The sequence below is a fragment of the Saccopteryx leptura genome, chromosome 5, assembly GCF_036850995.1.
Source record: "Saccopteryx leptura isolate mSacLep1 chromosome 5, mSacLep1_pri_phased_curated, whole genome shotgun sequence".
Lineage (NCBI taxonomy): Eukaryota > Metazoa > Chordata > Mammalia > Chiroptera > Emballonuridae > Saccopteryx > Saccopteryx leptura.
Window position 1 is genome coordinate 160,392,063 of NC_089507.1, and position 19,147 is coordinate 160,411,209.

The window sequence follows — 19,147 nt, forward strand, 5'->3', positions numbered from 1 at the left end:
GATGTGGAACCGGAGCTGAGGGGCTTTGGCTTCTCTGCTGAAGCTGGTGGGGGCCTTTGATTCCAGGAGGAACCAGAGAAAATTTTCTGGGTTGTGGAACAGGAGAATGCATTGGGGCTTTGGGAGCTCTGAATGACAGAAAAGTGGTCTTCCCTGCCTGTTTGCTTGTCTGCGGTATGAGACTTCAATAAATGGAATGGACTTCCATTTTTTGACTCCACTGTTTTTTTTACCATCTGCCTGAATCCAATGAGAACCTGCATGGCCACAACGGCTGAGGCCACTGGCCATACACTCAAAAAGTACATATTGTAGTGAGGTACCAGAAAGCTGCAAATTAATAGTGATATTTTAGGAGGAAAGGTCAGGCTTTCCTGTCCCATCCTTCCTTTGGGGAGGGGAGGGAGAAGAATGTAGAAGTTTCTGGCTTGCAAGAACAATGAGTCATTTATTTTTAAATCTAAAATAAAGGTTAACCGAGAAACTTCTTCTCTTTCAATGGGAGACAATTTACATACCACCCTACACTGATTGAAGTTCATCTCCCCTCCTGTAATCTTAAGAATAACATACTGTTGGGCAGATAAAATATATTATGCTCACTCTGTTAAAGATGGTGCTGTCCACATGGAAGCCTGTCGCCCAGGTGATATTAATATGTGTTGGGGGTGGGTTGAGGGCAGGCAGGATCCTTGTAGCCTCGGGCTTGGTTTTAGGACTAAGCCTTTCCCACCCTTTTTGATATGGGGTGGTGCAATCCCAGCATGCCTCAGATAAGTGACTTTGTATCAGAGACTTCCCTATTTTGTATATTGGATTAAAGGTTTTGATTTCCACACTATAAAATGGGCAGCTTGCTCTCTCAATTCCTGAGATTAGCATTAGAGAAGAGAGCAGAGAAAGGCCACCTGGAGGAGGCCAGGAGAAGCAGCCAAAATGGTGGAGTGATGAGTGAGAAGCCAGTTTATGCAGAGTTTGTGCAGGGAGAAGGAAGGAGATGGGGAACAGAGGTGAATAAGTCTGGTGAGCTAGGAACCTTTAATTCTAGGAAACTTGGATAAGTCAGTAGCTTTGTGAGCACTGAATATGAGTGGGTTTTGGAGCCCATTGTGTGTTTTTACTTGCCCACCGGGTGCAAGCTAGGATTAAAGATAATGGCCCACCAGTTATTGGCTCCGTTGTTTCTTTACCAACTGTTCGAATCTAATGCAAATCTGCATGGGCCAGGCTGCTGTGATGGTGGCCCTGGCCACTGGCTTTACACATACCTCTAGGCAAAGAAGGGAAGGATGAACCGTAAATGATTTGTAAACATCTTTGATTGTGTTACCTTGAAAGTCTTAATGTTTCTGTGTGTAAAGCCAGTAGCCACGGCCACCATCACAGCTGCCTGGCCCATGCAGGTTCACATTTGATTCAGACAGATGGTAATGAAACAATGGAGCCAGGAACTGGTGAGCCATTAGCTTTAATCATAGCTTGCACCCGGCGGACAAGAAATACACACAGTGGGAAAACACTTCCCTTTCCATTCAGGGCTCCCAAAGCCACTGACTTATCCGAGTTTTCCTAGGATCAAAGGTTTCTAGCTCACCAGCCTTATTCACCTCTGTTCCCCATCTCCTTCTCTCTGCACAAACTCTGCACAAACTGGTTTCTCCTTCAGCACTCCACCATCTTGGCTGCTTCTTCTCTCCTCCACGTGGCCTTTCTCTGCTCTTCTCTCTAATGCTAATCTCAGGAACAGAGAGAGAGAGCAAGCGCTCGGTCTGTCCCATTTTATAGTGTAGAAATCAAAACCTTTAATCCAATATACAAACAAGAAAGTCTCTGATACAAAGTCACTTATCTGAGGCATAATGGGATTCCTCATAAGAGTGCACCACCCCTTATCATGCAACAGGGTGTGAGGAAAAGCTTAGTCTTTAAACTAAGCCTTAGGCCAGGGGTCCCCAAACTTTTTACACAGGGGGCCAGTTCACTGTCCCTCAGACCGTTGGAGGGCCAGACTATAAAAAAACTATGAACAAATCCCTATGCATACTGCACATATCTTATTTTAAAGTAAAAAAACAAAACGGGAACAAATACAATATTTAAAATAAAGAAAAGTAAATTTAAATCAACAAACTGACCAGTATTTCAATGGGAACTATGGGTTTGCTTTTGGCTAATGAGATGGTCAATGTGCTCCTCTCAATGACCACCAATGAAAGAGGTGCTTCTTCCAGAAGTGCGGCGGGGGCTGGATAAATGGCCTCAGGGGGCCGCATGCGGCCCGCGGGCTGTAGTTTGGGGACCCCTGCCTTAGGCTATAGTGATCCTGCCTGCTTACAGCCTGTCCCCAACACCCAATTCAAGCTATAAGGAGCAAACATATATATCATATTTACAAACTTATTTGACAAACACTGTGTATCCCCTAAACAAATATTGTAAGTTTGTGCCATGATGTCATGCTCTCCCTTGCCTGTGTGTGATAAAGGGTATATAACCAGCCCCTGAGATGTATTTGGCACACATGATTTGGGTTTGTAACTGCCCCTTGTCAGTCATGTGTGGCTGGCATATTTAATAAATTTCCTCCTTTAATAAAACCCTTCAAAATTAATCTGGACTTGTTGTCTCTATGTAAACCTGTGGAATTGAGGTACGGGTACTTTAAAACACTTGGTGCCCAATGTGGGGCTGTGGTGTTTTGCTTCACCAGGTAGAGACACCCCAAATTGAACGATCTCTCTGGGGAACTGCTTGATCCTACCTGAAGCTCGAGTAGAGGTGCCACCTGAGACGTTTTCAGGGCTCCCAGTTTTCCTGTGGGTCCGAACAGTTCTTTGGTAGATGCCTCCCGGTTCCCAAATTCAACAATTTGGACAATTTGGCAGAGAAATCAAAGAGGTAGGTAAAGCAACTCTTTTGCTTTACTGAATTCTGGCTTTCCTCTGAATTCTTGATTTTGCTTTTCTGTTTGGGACTAGTACTGGTCAAATTTGTTTGGGACTAGGATGTAGGTAAGGTAGATTTGTGGCTTTGCTGAGTTGTAACTCCGGAAATATGAAGGTGAGGTAAATCTTTTGTTTTACTTAGTTGTAACTCTGGAAATTTGTAGGTAAAGCAAATCCTTTGCTTTACTAAGTTGTAATTCCAGAGGTGTGTAGGTAGGACAAATCTGCTTCGCTGAGTTGAAACTTTAGAGGTGTGCAAGTAGGGCTAATCTTCTGCTTTGCTGAGTCTGTCTGGATTGGACTCTCCAAAACCGAGATGTCGGTGGAGAGTTTGTTGGTCCTGCCTTAGGATTATCTGGGATGCATCTGGTTGTACTGTGGAAAGCGGACTTCCGGAGATGTTCATTTGTGTTTGCACATTTGTATATTGTTTATGCTCTAGGAAGACAATTAAGGGGGACTGAGTAGAGAACCCGAACTTCCAGAGGCATCTAGTTGTGTTATGGTCTCAGAGAAAGACCTGAATGGGGACATTTGGTGATGCCACATTTTGTGGTGCTCTCAGGAAGAAATCTGAGTAGGGACTGAGTTAATACTGAGCTGATCAGTTCTGTCTCAGGACTTTCAGGGACACCTTTGTATTTGTTGAGATCTTGTTCTTTGCTTTCATTGTTTCTGTCTGAAACCTCTGAGCTTGAGTCTAAAGTCCTTCTGGGGACGCAGCCTGCAAGTACCTGAGAGGCCAATAGGGGGAAACCTTCTCTTGTCTATGGAGTTTTGTCTTTGTTTGTCAGAAAAGTTAAAATAAATAAAGTACGTTCATTATTTGTGTATGTGAAGTCTTTGTTTAATGTCTAAATGTGTCTGTTTTTAAGACCTGGCTTGAGTTTTTGTGTCAAAAATTAGAGGTTTCTGACTAGAAGGCAATTTTAAATGGTAAATTGTTTATTCTCTTTTTTCTTGGATCTAAGATCTTTAGCTTCAGGGAGCCCTGTTAGACTTCTCCCTTGAAGAAATTATTCTCTTCTGTTGGCTCCTTCTCCTTGTCTTGTGTAAACACCCTTTATTCTTGGTGCTAATTAATTATATGTCTTATCTTTCTTGATTTTATTAGTGCACTAATTCTTGGATTTTCCTGGAACAATTTCAATTTTGTAATAGGTGGCAGTGACCGGGACTTTTAATCCCCAGATAGTAAGGGCAGTTTAGAATATTGTGACTGGGAACCCAGGCTGTCCTGATCAGTTTCCATACATTGATCAATGGCTGAATTTAACAATGAATCCACCACAATGGCTAGAGGCTTGTTCAATACAGAAAGGGGATTTGAGCCTGACCAGGTGGTGGTGCAGTGGATAAAGCGTCGGACTGGGATGCGGAAGGACACAGGTTCGAGACCCCGAGTTCGCCAGCTTGAGCACGGGCTCATCTGGCTTGAGCAAAGAGCTCACCAGCTTAGACCCAAGGTCGCTGGCTCCAGCAGGGGGTTACTCGGTCTGCTGAAGGCCTGCGGTTAAGGCACATGTGAGAAAGCAATCAATGAACAACTAAGAAGTCGCAATGCGCAATGAGAAACTGATGATTGATGCTTCTCATCTCTCTCCATTCCTGTCTGTCTGTCCCTGTCTATCTCTGCCTCTGTAAAAAAAAAGAAAAAAAAAAAAAAAAAAAGAAAGGGGATTTGAGAGAAAGAAAATTCTGCTAGGAAAAATCATTGTGTGTATTGCAATAGGGAATACGCCTGGGAAAGTGTTTCTCCAGCCTCTAGGGAAAGAGCTGGCAAGTAAGCAACTTGGGTGAGAGAAGAGTGGAAGGCAGGGCCAGGATGTGCTGTGTGTGGAATGGTGGAGGGGAAGGGCGCTAGAGCAAGGGTGAGGTGACTAGAGGAAATATAGAATAGAAACTAGTTTCAAATAATCGGATATCCACTTACTGACCAGAAAAGGTTTTGCCCATTTGGAAAATACAGGGTAGGAATAGCATTAAAAATTAGAACTTTGCTTTGAAAAATTCTAGAAAAAAAAGTTTTAGAAATTAACAAACCACGAGTGTGGACCTTGCTAGTTATTAGTTCCTTGAAATAAATTGCAACTCCAAAATGAGTAATGGAATCATGAATAATAGGATTATAAGAAATAGAAATTATCAGAGACAGGCCCTCCACTGGTGTAAAAGTTAGAGAAAGATTCCAACACTCTCCCGTGGGGCCAAGGTGGGTGTTAGGTCCTCTCCAAGTTTCCTAGTTCCTTCGTGTGGCATAATTGTTATCTGATGAGGGAGGCATGGAGTTCATGGGGAAGACCTGTTGCATTAGCCATAATAGTAAAAATTGTAAGAAGAATTTTCAGAGAATTTTGGGAAAATTGGAAACCTCATATAGGCTAAAGCAACCCACTATTGGGAAAGTAATTTTGTAAAATTTGTATTTTAATTAGCTGCTCAAATCAAGGCAGTTAGTTACAAGTAGTGGATTGGATTATACAGGACAAATGGCGGGGAAAAAAAGGTAAAAGTAGCAGGTTCTTCTCCCAGTTCCTGGAGTCTGCTTCCCCCTTAGCACCCCACCCCTCATATTGACTTAATAGTATAAATTACTGTGGGTCAAAAGAGGATTAGTATCTCTTTGCCAGCTGAGTAGTTTGTACCAAAAATCCCTTATTGTGTAAAAAAATATTTTCCATGTTAGAAATGTATATATTATTTCAAAGGCCTTTTGTTAATTCTCCTTTTTATTTGCTGTTTTATATTGAAATTTTGGTTTAGATATTAAGAAATATGTAATAATTGTTAATAATCTTTTATGTAACATTTAGTTTATTATCATTTTGAAACAATATTGTTAAAATTTTCTTTTATATGCTAATGTATTGAGTTATTCAGCAGTGGAGAGACTCTGGAATCCTAAAGGAGATGCCAAGCCTGTTTCTCTTGCAAACCTCTAATCTCTTTTATTTGATCCAGCTAATAACACTGTTTTTGTCTTTTTCCAAGAGTTTATATAGACAGAAAAGGTCCCTCAAGCCCCTCAGCGAGATCTTCTGAGCATGGTTTTTAAGGCCTGTAATGACCAAGAAAGAGACAGAAAAGGCAAACAGAGCCCAAAAGAGATCAAGAAAAATACTAGCTCTTGGTATACACCCTTAAAGGCTCCAGTGTCCCAAAGGGGCTTCATAGGATTCCATCAGGGTCCTGCTTCAAGAGTGGAAAGGTCATTGAGCTAAAGCCTGCCAGGCTTCTTGGCCCCCACCAGGCGATATGCCTTTGTTGTGGGAAAAAGGGACACAAGAAGGTAAGCTGCCCCTTCAATCCACGGAGGGAGGGTTCAGTCTCTTCCAGCTCTGCTCCAGCTACCTGTGACCCGACCTTGCCCAGCCTGCTGGAACTTGCCAGAGAAGGTTAAAAGTGCCCATGACTGTTAGCTCCATCTCATTTCAACGTCACTGTGAACGAGCCTAGGGTATTTCTTCCAAGTAGCAGGTAAAATTATCTCATTTCTTGTAAACACAAGGGCCACTTACTATACCTTGCCTAATATTCGAGTTTTATTTATCTCTCAAAGATCTCTATTGTGGGTATTTCTTATTTCTGTTGCTTTGTTTAATGTATAGTGTCTCTTTTATTTCTCTTGTCTCAATGCCCCCATGCCTATTTTAGGCTGAGACCTGCTCCTAATTCCAGCTAGAAGCAATAGTCATTAGGACTTGGACTCTAGCTGTAGAGGGTGGAATGTGGCCACAACTCCAGTGCCTTATGGATTTTTCCTGAATATATGTGACTCCTGCTCTTTGGGACATTTCTCAGACCAAAGTGGGAATTGGGTTACATTTGCAAATAATATAAAGCAGTGATGGTTTCAACATAGACTTAGTGAAATTATGTTAACACGTTAAGGACATTTAAAACTTAAGTATTTTATTTTGAATCCTGTTATATTGGTTAGAACTTTGTTTGATAATGTAGTAGACTTTGATCACTTTATTGTATTAGGACACTTGTTATAGTATTTGTTAATATTAGCTGTTTAAATCTTATTGTTTATTTTATATTTTTCTAGTGTGCCTAATATCAGAACATAGGAATTAGGAATTCAAATGAATAGAAAGATGCCACCCAAAACTAGTGGGGTTTTTAGGATCCTTATTGCTAAAAGGTTTATTTAAAACCAATTAGAAAAAGATTTTGCCAACAGGAAAGGAATAATTAGAAAAGCTGGACTTAGAATCTATTACAGAAGGCATAATATCTGAGTATTTAGTTTGTGTCCAAGTGAATACTAAGAAAAATAAGAAAATTACATAAAGAAACAGGGAGAAAAGGGCTTTCTTAAGTAAACACTTAGAAATAGACTTTAATAAAATAATTGACAAGTAAATATAAGCTTTTCCTTCTAAAAGTAGGGCCACAGTGACAGTTGTTAGGAAGTTGCTTTATAAAATTCTTACCAGATTTAGCTTGTCCATTCTAGTGTTGGGCCTGCATTTATATCTAAAGTCTCACAACTAGTGAGAAAGGAATCACATATTAATTAGAAGCTAATTTGAAGTTACATTGTGTCCACAGACCCCAAAAGGTTCAGGACAAGTAAATTGCATGAATCAAATCATAGAGGAAATGTAACCACCCCTTCTTTAAGTAGTTGCAGGATTTACAGGTTACACAGCAAACTGTTCAAAAGACTGTCCAAGAGGTGCTTCCAACATTGCCAGGAGATCCAGTACATCACCCAAGGACTGACTCTCACGTGGACGGGTCCACACACCAGTCCCACTGTTGCCAAGGTAGAAGGTATGCCTGCTTGGGTCCACTATAGCTGGTTGAAGCCTGCAGTCCCAGCAAAGACACCCTCGTCGACAGTGGAGACCGACTCCACCAACCCTTGTAAGTTAACCCTGAGAAGGATGGCATGCCCTGCTCCAACCACAAACTGAAAGCTGATTGGTCTATGTATGGCGAATGCATAAAGAAACTCACTAAAGACTCTGTAAAGCCAGTAGCCACGGCCACCATCACAGCCAACTGGCCCATGCAGGTTTGCATTAGATTCGACAGATGGTAATGAAACAACGGAGCCAAAAACTGGTGAGCTATCACCTTTAATCCTAGCTTGCACCCGGTAGGCAAGTAAAAACACACATTGGGCTCCAAAACCCACTCATTCAGTGCTCACAAAGTTACTGACTTATCCAAGTTTCCTAGAGTCAAAAGTATCTACCTCACCAGCCTTATTCACTTCTGTTTCCCTTCTCCTTCTCTCTGCACAAACTGGCTTCTCCTTCAGCACTCCATCATCTTGGCTACCTCTCCTCTCCTCTACTTGGCCTTTCTCTGCTCTCCTCAGGAATTGAGAGAGAGCAAGCTCCTGGTCTGCCCCACTTTATAGTGTAGAAATCAAAACCTTTAATCCAATATACAAATAGGAAAGTCTCTAATACAAAGTCACTTATCTGAGGCTTGATGGGATTCCTCATGAGAGTGCACCACCCCACATCATGCAACCAGTAAAAGGTATGGGGAAAAGCTTAGTTTTAAAACTAAGCCTTAGGCTATAACCACCCTGCCTGCTTACAGCCTGTCCCTCATACCCAATGCAAAGTATAAGCGAGCAAACATATATATCATATTTACAAACTTATTTGACCAACAGACTCCCTTTTTGATCAGACTTTGGGGAAAAGGAAAACCAGGGTAAAACGAAAGCCAGCTTAATTGTCACTAAAGTTTAAAAGTTTTAAAATTAAGAGTTCTGACTAAAAGTAAAATTGTTATAAAAGCCAATTAGTTTTATATAAGTTGCAAAAAGGTTTGTGCAGTTTATAAGAAATTGATCAGTAACATTTGTTTCTTTAATGACCGTATTGCTATTAATGCTCTCTGTTAAATATTTGTTACATGTTATAAGTTAATATTCCTAAACAACAGTCTCATGCTTTTCAGTAAATTAAGTCAAGGATTTGACTTAGGACAGTGGTCCCCAACCCCTGGGCCACGAACCTGTACTGCTCTGTGGGCCATTTGGTATTGGTCCGCAGAGAAAGAAAAAATAACTTACATTATTTCCATTTTATTTATATTTAAGTCTGAACTATGTTTTATTTTTAAAAAAATGACCAGATTCCCTCTGTTACATCCATCTAAGACTCACTCTTGATACTTGTCTCGGATCATGTGATACATTTATCCATCCCACCCTAAAGGCCGGTCCGTGAAAATATTTTCTGACATTAAACCAGTCCGTGGCCCAAAAAAGGTTGGGGACCACTGACTTAGGAGATAAAACCAGTGAGGAATGTAGTAAGGTACCAAAAAGCTGCAAAATTAATAGTGATATTTTAGGAGGAAAGGTCAGGCTTTCCCTGTCCTGTCCTTCCTTTGGGAGAGGGTGGAGAAGAATGTAGACATTTCTGGCTTGCAAGAACAATGAGTCATTTAATTTTAAATCTAAAATAATGGTTAACCGAGAAACTTCTTCTCTTTCAATGGGAGACAGAACTTACATACCACCCTACATTGATTGAAGTTCATCCCCCCTCCTGGAATCTTGAGAATAACATACCTCTAGGCAAAGGAGAAAAGATGAACCCTAAAAAATTTGTAAACATCTTTGATTGTGTTACCTTGAAAGTCTTAATGTTTCTGTATATTCCCTAACAAACGTAAGCTTGTGCCATGATGTCATGTTCTTCCCTGCCCGTGTGTGATCAAGGGTATATAACCAGACTGAGATGTATTTGGCGCACATGATTTGGGTTTGAAACTGCCCTGTGTCAGCCATATGCAGCTGGCATATTTAAATAAATTTCCTCCTTATTAATAAAACCCTTCAAAATTCATCTGGACTTGGTGTCTCTATGTAAACCTGCAGAATTGAGATATGGGTATTTTACAATATAACTTTAATTTCAAATTTACCTGCTGTTTTTGAAATGATTTAGGATAGCTTATAAAAGATACAAAATTAATAAAATTAAAATAAAAGAGGGAAAATAGGGCTGGGGGGAGCAAAGCAAACATTTGGACCATGCAGATTTAGCAGAGACAGAGGCTCTGGCCTCCTGATTTCTCAACAGAGAAGAAAATGTGAAGGTTTAACAAATTTTTATTATATTGTAAATACATATATGTGTGTGTCCAAGAAGCCCCTGCATATATATATGGAGCCACTTTTAAACCAAGTTGGAGTTGCCACCTCAGAAGAATTGCCTTATGCCTCAAACCTTTGAAATGTTACAACAGGGTAAAATAACCTTTGGACTGGGCCTAAAGCAACACTATCACAAAACTGTTTGCAAAGATTACAAGAAAGCAGACGTGGCTAACAGATTAATGACTACTGGACTGAAATGAGAAACATTGTTTGGAATTAGTTTCACTATGCTAGCTTTGCTGTCCTTATAAAAATGCCTGGTTCTATTGATGTAGTTGCTCCTCTTCCCTTTCTCTTAAACACTCCTTACCTTGTCTCCCAATGGAACACTATTTGCATTTCTGCTTGAATCAGTGCTTTCGGAATAGCTATTCTTTTTTATTTCAAATAAATGCCTGTTGCCTTTCACTTTGGTCTTTAATTTTTAGGTGAACAATATAAAGTGAGGAAGCAGAGCAGCTTCTCTGAGGGGGTCCTAAAAGCCCCTGCATTCTGCAGTGGGGGAGAGGAGTGGATTCTGCAAAGATGAAAAGGTGCATTGTTATGGGCAATGTCCTGTCCTCATTGGTGTTTTCACAAGAAATGAAAAGGTAAACTCCTAGTAAAAGTCAAAGGTATAACATTAAAGGTAAAATCTGTAATGTGGTTGACAAATGTGGCTTTCAAGTGTTACAACTTTTGTAGCACTTAGATTATACCTTAAACCAGTGGTTTTTAACCATCGGTCCACAGGCTGGTGCTGGTTTGCCAGAACATCAGGGTGGTTAATTCTTTTGTGGACCAGCACGAAATTTCTGGCGGACCGCTAATGGTCCGCAGACTGGTGATTGAAAAACACTGCCTTGAACTATATATGTTCCTCAAATGTAATCTTTCTGACTGGGATCTTGATGGGACTTGGCTGTAAAATGGTGCAAGAGGCTACTTTTTAACTTGGGACCTAGTATCAGAGTGTCCTATTCTGATTATTGAGGAAGATCCTAGAAACTGGGTATGGAGTTGGCAGTACTAAAGTTCTGTTATAAAAAATTACAGCCTCTAGCCAGAATTCTTATCAAGACATCTTCTATTCTGTCTCTACACAGAAACTATAGGGCATTTGCACACAAAATCATGAAGAGTTTCCTTTAACTGCAGAGTCAGAGGTTAGCAGAGGCTTCCTAACCTGACCCAGAGCAACACGCAGAGATGGAAGTGAAGGTTTTAGTCTGAAATAGAGTAGGTGGCACTAGCTAATTCACGGGGGCCTTAGCAGTGCTGTTCTGGAGGACAACTATCTCTGAATCATTGAAAGAAGTGCTGACCTGCATGCGACCTGATAACAGCTGCTCAAGTGCTGGAGAATGTCAGCCAGAAGCAGCGTGAGTGTATGGGAATGCACCCTGCAGACCGCCCAGTCACTGCCCTGACTGCTGTGCTCTAAAACCCGGCACCACGCTTTGCTGTTCCCATACCTGAACACGACAGGAATACCATGACAGGCGGGTTCCTGGGACCCACAGGACTCCTCTGAAGCTGACGTCATCTCTCTCTCCCTGCAGCAGCCTTGTCAAACCTTCCTGGATTGCTGGTCTGGGATCCTCTAGCCATCCCTCATGCTCGCTCCCTCAACTGGGACTCACATTTGCATTGCAGTTGTCCCAGACTTCATCACCCCCATTTTCTCTCACACTGGCATGTTCCATAATCAAATCTGTGCATGTTTAATCCCATCTTGACCTCTATTTCTAGAAAGACCTAAATCAACATAAACAGCAATTTCTGTTTTTATCTAAATTTATGGTTCTTAGGTTTCATTTATTTAACCCTGCCAGAAGTCTGTTTCAGGGCTTGCAGCAGATGACCAACCACAGAGGAATGTCTGACGTCACAAGCTGAGAAGTCCTGGATGATTGAAAACCCCACGATCCTTCTCATTCCCCCTCCCCCAAAACCCTTAAAACCCAGTCCTAGGCTGTGCCTGGTGTGCAAGTCAGCCCGGCAGGGTTCATTTCTTCCTTTCAATGCCTGTTACACTGGTCTTTTCGGACTCCAATGGATTCTAACATTTGGTGCTGAAGCCCGGGAGAGAGTATTGGACGCCTGGACAATCCCCTTCACCAGCCAAACTTACTATTAGGGAAGCAGTGGGCAGCAGCAGCTCACCCTGGGCTTACTCTCTGATTCTGTTTGGCTGTGTGAATGTAGGTTGATTGGCCGGCTACCCGACTCTGTCTCGAACCCCTGCTGGACCAGAAGGTAAGGAATTTCTGCTCTTTCCCATCTCCAGTAGGCCCCTATTCATCCCTCACCCTCACTCTACAACCTGAGGTTCACAGTTTGGAAGGCTTCTACTCTGAGCAGCCTGCTTCTACGGACTTTCTCGAAAGTCTAGGCGCCTAGCCAGGTTGCTTTCTACTACTACTCTGGAACTGAGGTCTCTGGTGACAATCGGTTTCCTCACATCCCACACACTCTACTCTACTCAGAATAGTTGAAAGAGTCAGAGGACGCTCTTCTTTCTCTATTCTCCACCCACATGGGCTCCTCCCAATCTCAGGCCTCAGAGACTACTCCTTTTGGATGCCTCTTAAAAAAATCTCGTCAAACTTGGCATCTTGGACAGTGTGACCTCAATATAAACACTACTTTCAATTACAGTACACTCAAAAATCTCAATAATTTCTACCACCGGACTGGGAAAGCCTCAGAAATTCCTTACATGCAGGCTTCCTTTTACCTTCGCTCCTGTCCTTAATCTCTGTGCCACCTGTTCTACACGCAGGCCATTTTTGGCCAAAGAAATCTCACCTAAAACCTCTGCTCCTAATCTTTCCTTCTCTGCAAACTCCCAACTCTCTCCTCCTCCTGCCTGACCCCCAGGGGCACCCCTCTCTTGGACCCCTCTCTGGTCCCTCTGCAGATCTCTGCTCTTCCAGCTTCCAGTCTCTTCCCTCCATAAAGCCCTCTCTCTTCGCAAATCCTGTTTCTCATTCACTTGCAAATACCTCTCTCTTCTTTGTCCCCTCCCCCCTCCTTAGAAGCTGTGGCTCTGGCGGCAGTGCCTGTCTCTACCTCTCCCCAACCCCCCTTCTCACAAGCTCTGCCTCTCTCTTATTCTACCCCTCCTCCCTACTTACAGGCTGCAGCAGGGTGCCTTTCTTCCCCTCATCCCCTCCCTTCTCCTTACAGGCTCTAATCTTTTTAACTCCTCTGACCACGTGGCGCCACCACCAGCACTTCAACCTCCTCCCCCTCCTCCTGCAGATTCTGACCCTCCTTTCCATCCAGCTGTTCACGCTGTCTGTTGGGCAGATAAAATGTGTTATGCTCACTTTGTTAAAGAGGCCATTGCCCAGGTGATATTAATGTGTGTTGAGAATTGTTGTAGCCTGAGGCTTGGTTTTGGGATTGGGCCTGTCCCACCCTTTTTGGTGTGAGGTGGTACAATCCTATCATGCCTCAGAGAAGTGACTTTGTATTAGAGACTTCCCTATTATGTATATTGGATTAAGGGTTTGGATTTCTACACTATAAAATGGGAATGGAGCGCGAGTTTGTCGCTTTTGGTTCCTGAGATTATCATTAGAAGAGAGAGCAGAGGAGAGCAGAGAAAGGCCACCTGGAGGAGGCCAGGAGAAGCAGCCAAGATGGTGGAGTGCTGAGTGAGATGCCAGTTTGTGTAGAGTTTGTATTTGGGGTAAGGAAGGAGATGGGGAACAGAGGTGAATAAGTCTGGTGAGCTAGAAACCTTTGATTCTAGGAAACTCGGATAAATCAGTGGCTTTGTGAGCACTGAATGTGACTGGGTTTTGGAGCCCAGTGTGTATTTTTACTTGCCCGCCAGGTGCAAGCTAGAATTAAAGACTATGGCCCATCAGATTTTGGCTCCGCTGTTTCTTTACCGACTGTCCGAATCCAATGCGAACCTGCATGGGCTGGGCTGCTCTGATGGTGGCCCTGGCCTTGGCTCCTGGCTTTACACTGTCCATCCGTCCGCTTCCTCTCTTCTTCCCTTCTATGCTGACAACTCCCTACCATCTCAAAAAACTTAAAAAGGCAGAGTTGTCTATTAAGCTGTGTAAGTAATCTGTTTTGTCTCTTTGTCTGTGTCTGTTTCTAAGACCTTAAAGCAATAATTACCCACCTCTTAAATCAAGGCTTACTCATCCCCACAGACTCTCCCTCCCTGCAATACCCCATCCTTCCTGCTTGAAAACCTTCAGTGGCTTATCGCCTCGTACAAGATTTACACCTAATCAATGAGGTGGTAGTTCCCCTCCATCCAGTAGTCCCTAATCTCTACAGGTTCCTGTCACACAGTCCCTCAAACACCACTCACTTCATGGTCCAAGACCTCAAGAATGCCTTCTTTACCATTCCTCTACACCCTGACTTTTACTTTCTGTTTGCTTTTTTTTGGACTGACCCAGACACTAATGCAGCCCATCAACTTACGTGGACTGTCCTACCCCAGGGGTTCAGAAACAGCCCACACTTGTTTGGGCAGGCACTAGCTCAGAATTTAGCAGCATGCAATCTTGAAACTAGTACTCTTACAATATGTAAATAACCTACTCCTCTGCAGCCTGTCCCTGCCTGCCTCAAGGAGACACACCACCACCCTTCTTAACTTCCTCACCATGAAGGGATATCGCATCTTCTCTGCTAAGGCTCAACTTCACTCTTAGTCCATAGCCTATCTGGAAATCACCTTAACCCCACCACCTGAGGTCTCATCTTAGATCGAACTCAGACCCTCTGCAGTCTCCAACCACCTACCACCACAGATCAAATCCTTTCTTTCCTCAGTCTAATAGACTTTTTTAGACACTGGATTCCCAATTTTGCTCTCTTAGTCAAGCCCTTCAGTGAGATCTTCTGATCATGGCTTTTAAGGTCTATAATGGCCAAGGGAGTAACAGAAAAGGCAAATAAGGCCCAAAAGAGGTCAGGAAACAGCAGCTTTTAGCATATGCTCTTAAAGGCTCTAGCAACCTAAAGGGCTTCATAGAATTCCATCAGGGCCCTGCTTCAGGAGTGGAAAGAAAGGTCATTCAACTAAATGAAGCCTGCCAGGCTTCCTGGCCCCACCAAGGGACACATCTTTGCTGTGGAAAGAGGGACACGAGAAGGTAAGCTACTCCCTTGCTCCATGGAAGGAGGGTTCAGTCTCTTCTAGCCCTGCTCCAACTACCTGTGACCTGACCTTGCCCAGCATGTTGGGAATTGCCACTGAAGGACCAAGGACATTGTTCACGAGCCTAAGGTATTTTTTCCAAGTAGTAGATAAACGAATCTCATTTTTTGTAAACACAAGGGCCATCTACTATGCCTTACCTGAATATTTGAGTTTTATTTATCCCTCGAAGATCTCTACTGTGGGGGTTGACAGTCTGATTTTGTTGCTTTATTTAATGTATAGTGTCACCTTTATTCCTCTTATCTCAATGTCCCATGCCTATTGTAGGCTGGGACCTGCTGCTAATTCCAGCTAGAAACAGTGGTCACTAGGACTTAAACTCTAGTTGCAAAGTGTAGAAATGTAACCACCCTCTCCCTAAGTGCTTGCAGGATTTACAGGTTACTCAGCAAACTGTTCAAAGACTGTCATTGAGGTGCTTCCAGCAGTAAATCACCCAAGGACTGACTTTTATGTGGACAGGTCCACACACCATAATCCTGGCAACTCCCACTGCTGCTAAGGTAGAAAAACAGCATGCCTTACTCCAACCACAAACTGGTTTGTCTATGTATGGTGAATATATGAAGAAACTAAGGACTCTTTTAATCAGACTTTGAGAAAAGGGAAGTAGGGTAAAAAAGAAAGTCAACTTAATTGTCACTAAAGGTTAAAGATTTTTAAATCAAGAGTTCTGACTAGAAAGGAATTGTATGGTTTTGATAATAGAAAGTATAAGGCATGGAAATACTTTTGAAAGAGAAAGAAAAAGAAAAAGGCAAGTTGTTATGAAAGCCAGTTATTTCTGGATAAGAAAGTTCATGAAAGCTGAGGGTTTATGTAAGTTGTAGAAGGTTTGTGCAGGTTGTAGGAAGTTTGTACAGAGAAAAAAAAATTGAATAGTTAGAAAACTGGTTTTCGAAGAATGTTTAATTAGTAACCTTAGCTAACAATCCTCTACTCTCCCCACTTATTAGGATGTGTCCATGACTTAGTTTGCTGACAGTGAGAGAAAGTGAAACTGAAAATATTTCGGAGTTCATGCTGCCTGTCCCCAATTCAGAGATAGAGATTAAATTTTTATGGGTGCTTTATTCCGATGACCAGCAATCTGGGGAATTGTGGATTACATTCCTAAATACCTGTAATCTCAAACCTCTGTCCCCAGACAACCTTTGACATGTAAGGGTCTGAGGATTTCAAGGGAGAGTTAATCAGATCATAGTCAATTAACTGGATCATAGTCAGGGAGAGTTGAACCTAGGAGTGCAGAGGCTTTGCTTGCAGTCATCTGGGGCAAAAAAGTGGATCAGTTGCAGATCTTGGTAAATCCTTGTAGGACTGACAAAGGTAGATCACTCACAAATCTTATTAAGCCATATCAGCCTGTTCAGGTATCCCAGTTCCTGGAGCAAAGCTTTTACAGGAGGTCCTCGGGCTACAACACAGTTCCATTCCTATGATAGTGACATGTAACCTGAATTTTGGTGTAAGTTGAAACACACCGTACCCTAACTCACTTACCTTTCCTAACACATTTATAAAATCATAATCTAAAACATAAAAGCACAAATAAGCCACAGATAAAGGAAAAGGACATAAATATACTGTACTGTACACTGTACTGTAGTAACAGAAAAAGTGATATAAAAAAATGAGTGTATAAAAAGTACAATGCTAGCAGCATAAACCAGAACACTCGTCTCAATTTTTTAAAGTTTTTATGGAAGTGAGCATTGTAAACTCAAAACTATTGTATGTAGAGACTGTCATAACCCGAGGACCCCCTGTACTTGCATTAACCAGTATGCCCCCTGACCATAACCAAAGCCACCATTATTCAAGATAAAATTTAAATTACTGAGTTCCCCTCATCATTAGCTGTGATGAGGCAGTGAGGAGTTGGATCTAACAGCCTGTCTTGGCCCATATTTTGAGCCACTAATTAGTTTTAAGAGGGTTCTTACCTTACATTGCACGTGTCTGCATGAGCTCTTTGTTAAGCAACCACATACAGGGGTCCCCAAACTTTTTATACAGGGGGCCAGCTCACTGTCCTTCAGACCATTGGAGGGCTGCCACATACAGTGCTCCTCTCACTGACCACCAGTGAAAGAGGTGCCCCTTCCAGAAGTGCGGCGGGGGCTGGATAAATGGCCTCAGGGGGCCGCATGCACCAACCAATCAGTAGAGACTGTAACCCTAAAAGGACACACCTGGAAAGCTGATGAATATTCTATTGAGATTCTCCCCTGAGACCTCTCCTGAAATTCCTGCCTTTAGAAAACAGATAAGAACCTTTAAGACAAAGAAACCAGCATGCTTACTCTCTTTCTCTAGAGCAGGGGTCCCCAAACTTTTTACACAGGGGGCCAGTTCACTGTCCCTCAGACCGTTGGAGGGCCGGACTATAAAAAAAAACTATGAACAAATCCCTATGCACCCTGCACATATCTTATTTTAAAGTAAAAAAACAAAACGGGAACAAATACAATATTTACAATAAAGAAAAGTAAATTTAAATCAACAAACTGACCAGTATTTCAATGGGAACTATGGGCCTGCTTTTGGCTAATGAGATGGTCAATGTGCTCCTCTCACCGACCACCAATGAAAGAGGTGCCCCTTCCGGAAGTGCGGCAGGGGCCGGATAAATGGCCTCAGGGGGCCGCATGCGGCCCGCGGGCCATAGTTTGGGGACCCCTGCTCTAGAGCATGCCTATGTCTTACCTCACACACACTCCTTGCTTTTTTCTTCAGGCACATATCTTTGTTTTCTTTCTTCAAGGGCCCTTCTTATGCCTTGGTCACTTGTCTTCATGCAGCCCAGCTGGCTCACTCTGCCTCTGTGATTTTTCTACAGAGACAAGGTAGCTCTGCCTAGGCTCACTCCTGTTGCTATGACCTTGTCTCTTCTAACTTAAGCTCTTCCTTTGTATCACTGTCCCCAGTTTTAATAAACATACTCAAAATCACCTAGACCAGCGGTTCTCAATCTGTGGGTCACGACCCTGGCGGGGTCGCCTAAAGCCATCGGAAAATACATAATGCATATCAGGTATTTACATTCCGAATCATAACTGTAGCAAAATTACAGTTATGAAGTAGCCACCAAAATTATTTTTTGGTTTGGGGTCGCCACAACATGAGGAAATGTATTGCAGGGTCAAGGCATTAGAAAGGTTGAGAACCACTGACCTAGACCTATGTTGTGAAATCTTTCCTGCACAAAGTCAAGAACCGAGAGCCCACATTGCTGGTAACAATTGTCGTAGTAACTCCTGCTAGCAACTATACCCCCCAACATTTTCCTTCTAAAATATACAAGTGAAACCCATAGCCAGATATTTCTGGATTTTTACTTTCTTACAAACATGACAATTTATTTTCTATGACTTTTCAGTGGCCCTGTGAGGCTCAGAGTGCCTCTGCCTAGAGGCCCATTTCAACATACCTCCGATCTGTGGGGTACATTTCCACAGTGACTACATCAAGAGAGTTCCAGGCAGAGATGGTCAACCCATTGTACAGACACAGCATACCTATCATCATGGATTCGCTGGTGCCAAACCAAAGAAAGAAACAGCTGATCCCTGAAAGCACCATAGATCCACCTGCCAACAAAACAGACAGAGGCTGGGATGTTTCCTGTCATCTTGGTAGAGCAAAGACCCTTGGTTCTTCAAGGTCTCACAGCAACACAAATCCCAAGGGGAAGCTGCAGACTGGCAGGTGTGCACACCTGAATGAAAGGTTTGCTTCTCTAACTGCCTTCTGAACATAGCAAGCATGAAATGCACATCATCATTACTCAGCTACTTAAGTTGAAAAATATGCATTAGTCACACAGAATTAGTTTTCCAGTCTGTGAATTTGTGGAAGCTGCTCAAATGAAAT

The 19,147-nt window shown here is 42.6% G+C and overlaps 1 protein-coding gene across 2 annotated transcripts in view; it reads right to left on the reverse strand.

Annotated features, from left to right (window-relative positions):
• SV2C (synaptic vesicle glycoprotein 2C) overlaps positions 1-19,147 on the reverse strand; it is a 261,877-nt gene that overhangs the window by 28,183 nt on the left and 214,547 nt on the right. For both annotated transcript variants that reach the window (XM_066386345.1, XM_066386344.1), the window contains one exon: positions 18,705-18,864. In XM_066386345.1, coding sequence (XP_066242442.1) covers positions 18,705-18,864 — 160 coding nt within the window. The remainder of the gene's footprint in view (positions 1-18,704; positions 18,865-19,147) is intronic.